Here is a 3,752-nt window from a genome sequence, read left to right as displayed (position 1 = left end):
CAGCCCCTGCACCACAACTCCTCTACTGTAGTCAAGGCCAGTCCTCACAACCAATGAACCCAAGGGTCAATTTCTCCCATTGATGTGCAAATAGCAACCAAGGCTCAACTACAAGGAGGGCACACACAACCCACCCAAGGGACACACCTGGAGTTCGTGGCTCAAGTGACCAGGAAGACTGCACCACTGAGCCCCACAGACCACCTACTACATAAGGCCACTCTACTAAGAATGGAAGACATAGCAGCGCTGCCTAATGCATAGAAACAAACACAGGGAAGCTACCAAAATAGGGAGACAAAGAAACATGTCCCAAGTAAAAGAACAAATTAAAGCTCCAGAAAAAGAACTAAACAAAATGGAGACGAGCAATCTACCAGACACAGAGTTCCAAACACTGGTTATAAGGATGCTCAGTGATCTCAGGGAGAACTTCAACAAAGAGATAGGAAATATAAAAATGGAGATAGAAAACATGAAAAAGAACCTGTCAGAAATAAACAAGACAATAATGGAAATGAAGAATACATTACAGGGAATAAACAGTAGATTAGATGAAGCAAAGGATCAAACTAGTGATGTAGAAAATAAGATAGTAGGAAACATCCAATCAGAACAGCAAAAAGAAAAAAGAATCCAAACAATTGAGGCGAGTTTAAGGAGCCTCTGTGAAAATATCAAGCATACCAAGATTCACATTATAGGGGTACCAGAAGGAGAAGAGAGAGAACAAGGAATTAAAAACCTATTTGAAGAAATAATGACAGAAAACTTCCCTAACCTGGTGAAGGAAATAGATATACAAGCACAGAAAGCACAGAGAGCCCCAAACAAGATGAACCCAAAGAGTTTTCTGGGTTCCGGCCTGGTTTGCAGTGACATGGCTAAATACATGAAGAAGGTCGGAATCATTGGTAAATACGGGACTTGTTATGGTGCCTCCTTCAGAAAAGTCAAGAAAGTTGAAATCAGCCAGCATGCCAAGTACACTTGCTCCTTCTGTGGCAAAACCAAGATGAAGAGACAAGCTGTAGGGATCTGGCACTGTGGTTCTTGCGTGAAAACAGTAGCTGGTGATGCCTGGAGCTACAACACCACTTCTGCCATCACAGTAAAGTCTGCCATCAGAAGACTGAAGTAATTGAATGACCAGTAAATGCTCCACAATTGAAACATTGCTAGCCTACAATAAATGGGTTAATTTATGTAACAAAATTAGTTTGTTAATTTTATTAATTAGATGTTCTGGTTTGCATTGCATTGATTTTGCTTTCTCAAAAAAGACTTGGAAATTAAAATCCTTCTAATTTTTCAGTAGCCAAGTGATATATGACATAAGAGTATAAGCTTTACAGATTAGGTAGGTGTCTTAGCTTTTTTATAAGTTTGGGGTTTTTGGCCAGTTCAACTTTTTTGAGATACATTGGTTCAAATTGTGCAAACTCATTTGTAAATCACAGTTAATATTTTTTAATGTTTCTAAAGATAGGATGACATATCCTTCCTCTTAACTTTTCGTGTTTTCTTTGACCATTGTATCAGCATTTTCAGAAATCAGTGTGAAACAATTAGAATTTCAGAACAAATTTTGCAAATATCTACACTCTTCATTTTTTAGTTTGTGCACAAGGATTCGCAGGATTGAATTACTCAAGTTGCTATAGACAGTCACACTAATAAAAGAAATTCTTTTGAGATAAAATTAAAAAATGAATCCAAAGAGGCCAACATCAAGGTACATCATAACTAAAATGCCAAAGGTTAAAGACAAAGAGAGAATCTTAAATGCAGCAAGAAAAAAGCAGTTAGTTACTTACAAGGGAGCCCCCATAAGACTGTCAGCTGATTTCTCAACAGAACCTTTGCAGGCCAGAAGGGGGTTGGCATGAAATATTCAAAGTGATGAAAATTAAGGACCTACAACCGATATCACTTTACCCAAGTTTAAAGCTATCATTTAGACTCGAAGGACAGACAAAGACCTTCTCAGACAAGAAAAACTAAAGGAGTTCATCACCACCCAACCAGTATTACAAGGAATCTTAGAGGGACTTAAGACCAAAAAATAAAAAATATGCATAATAAAATGGCAATAACTACATAACTCTGAATAATTACTTTCAATGCAAGTGGATTAAATGCTCCAATCAAAAGATGGGGGTGCTGAATGGATAAGAAAACAAGACCCTTCCATATGCTGCCTACAAGAGATGTACTTCAGATTGAAAGACACACAAGACTGAAAGTAAAGGGATGGAAAAAGATATTTCATGAAAATGGAAACAAACAAACAAAAGCTGGAGTAGCAATATTTATACCAGACAAAATAGCCTTTAAAGCAAAGACTAAAACAAGAAACAAAGAAGGACCTAGTAATCCCACTTCTGGGTATTATCCAAACAAACCCAAAATGCTACTTCGAGAGCATCCATATGCTCATTGCAGCATTATTTACAAAGGCCAAGATGTGGAGGCAACCTGGGTGTCCCTGAATGGATGAATGGGTAAAGAAGAGGTGGTACATATATATAATGGAATATTACTCAGCCGTAAAAAAGAAGGAAATCTTGCCATCTGCAACATGGATGGACCTAGAGGATACTGCGCTGAGTGTAGTAAGTCAGACAGCGAAAGACAAACGTCATATGATTTCACTTATAAGTGGAATCTAAAGAACAAAGCAAACAAATGAAACAAAAACAAACTCACAGATACAGAGAACATATTGATGGTTGCCGGGTGTGAGGGGGACTGGGGTGGGTTAAAAGGGGAAGGGATTAAGAAGTACAAATTTGTTGTTACACGACAGTCATGGGGATGTAGGGTATAGCATAAGGAATATAGTCAATAATATTGCAATAACTGTCAGATGGGTACTAGATCAATCGGGGTAATAGATGGGAGGTGTTTAGGGAGCAGGGTGAAAAGGTGAAGGGATTAAGAAATACAAACTGGTAGTTACAAAATAGTCATGGGGATGTAAAGTATAGGAAATATAACCAATATTATAATCAATAATATGGCACAATAATATGGTATAATGCCAGGTGGTACTAGTCAGGGGGATCACTTCCTAAATCATAATAATGTCTAACCACTATGCTGTACACTTGAAATGAATATAAAATAATATTGAATGTCAACTCTAATTGAAAATTGTAAAAGGGGAAAGCTGGATAATATTGTGACAGCGTGGTACAGTGTCAGATGGTTGCTGGACTTGTCACGGTGATCACTTCTTTAACATAGGGAATAAAATTAATAATGTAATAATTCTGTATAGAGCTAGGTGAGTGCTGTTGAAAAACTATGATGTACACCTGAAACTAACATAATATTGTATGTTATCTATATTTCAATAAAAATCTTTTTAAAAAAAAGAAGTGAGGAAGGGAGAGGAGAGAGGGAGGGGGGATTGACTAGGAGCAGGATCTCAGCCTTGTCAGAAAGTGAAGACATGGGATGAAAAGAGTGAATTGTGAATCTAGTCTGACAAATATGGACATTGACAGAGAATGAGGGAGGTGGCCAGATGGTCATGGGAAGAGATGGAAAATGTCAGGTCGGGGATGTTGAGCTGCTGCCAGGCCATGGTTATTATGTGCATGGCCTATGACTTTGGGATCCCTTGGGGTAGCCTTGGCTGAATATTCACTGTTTTCCAAGATCTTCTATATATGTTTTTAATTCCCCCAAAGTCTGAAGTTCCCACACCTGGCCAGCCCTCTAAACCTGAGAGTGACCCCAGCCTT

General features: G+C 38.3%; 1 protein-coding gene across 1 annotated transcript; it reads left to right on the top strand.

The window, feature by feature from the left end:
* The first annotated feature begins 730 nt into the window (after window positions 1-730).
* On the top strand, window positions 731-1,801 carry LOC117038198 (60S ribosomal protein L37a-like). The gene has a single exon (XM_033134912.1). It carries the CDS (start codon window positions 761-763, stop codon window positions 1,139-1,141), a length of 381 nt encoding a protein of 126 aa, XP_032990803.1. The 5' UTR covers window positions 731-760; the 3' UTR covers window positions 1,142-1,801.
* Window positions 1,802-3,752: the final 1,951 nt, after the last annotated feature.

The sequence above is a fragment of the Rhinolophus ferrumequinum genome, chromosome 18 (assembly GCF_004115265.2).
Source record: "Rhinolophus ferrumequinum isolate MPI-CBG mRhiFer1 chromosome 18, mRhiFer1_v1.p, whole genome shotgun sequence".
Taxonomy (NCBI): domain Eukaryota; kingdom Metazoa; phylum Chordata; class Mammalia; order Chiroptera; family Rhinolophidae; genus Rhinolophus; species Rhinolophus ferrumequinum.
Note: the sequence above shows the minus strand (reverse complement) of the source record. Positions and strands in the feature narration are given on the sequence as shown.

Coding starts and splice junctions, on each gene's coding strand:
- LOC117038198 (XM_033134912.1), top strand. CDS start 761: ATGACAGAAAACTTCCCTAACCTGGTGAAGGAAATAGATATACAAGCA.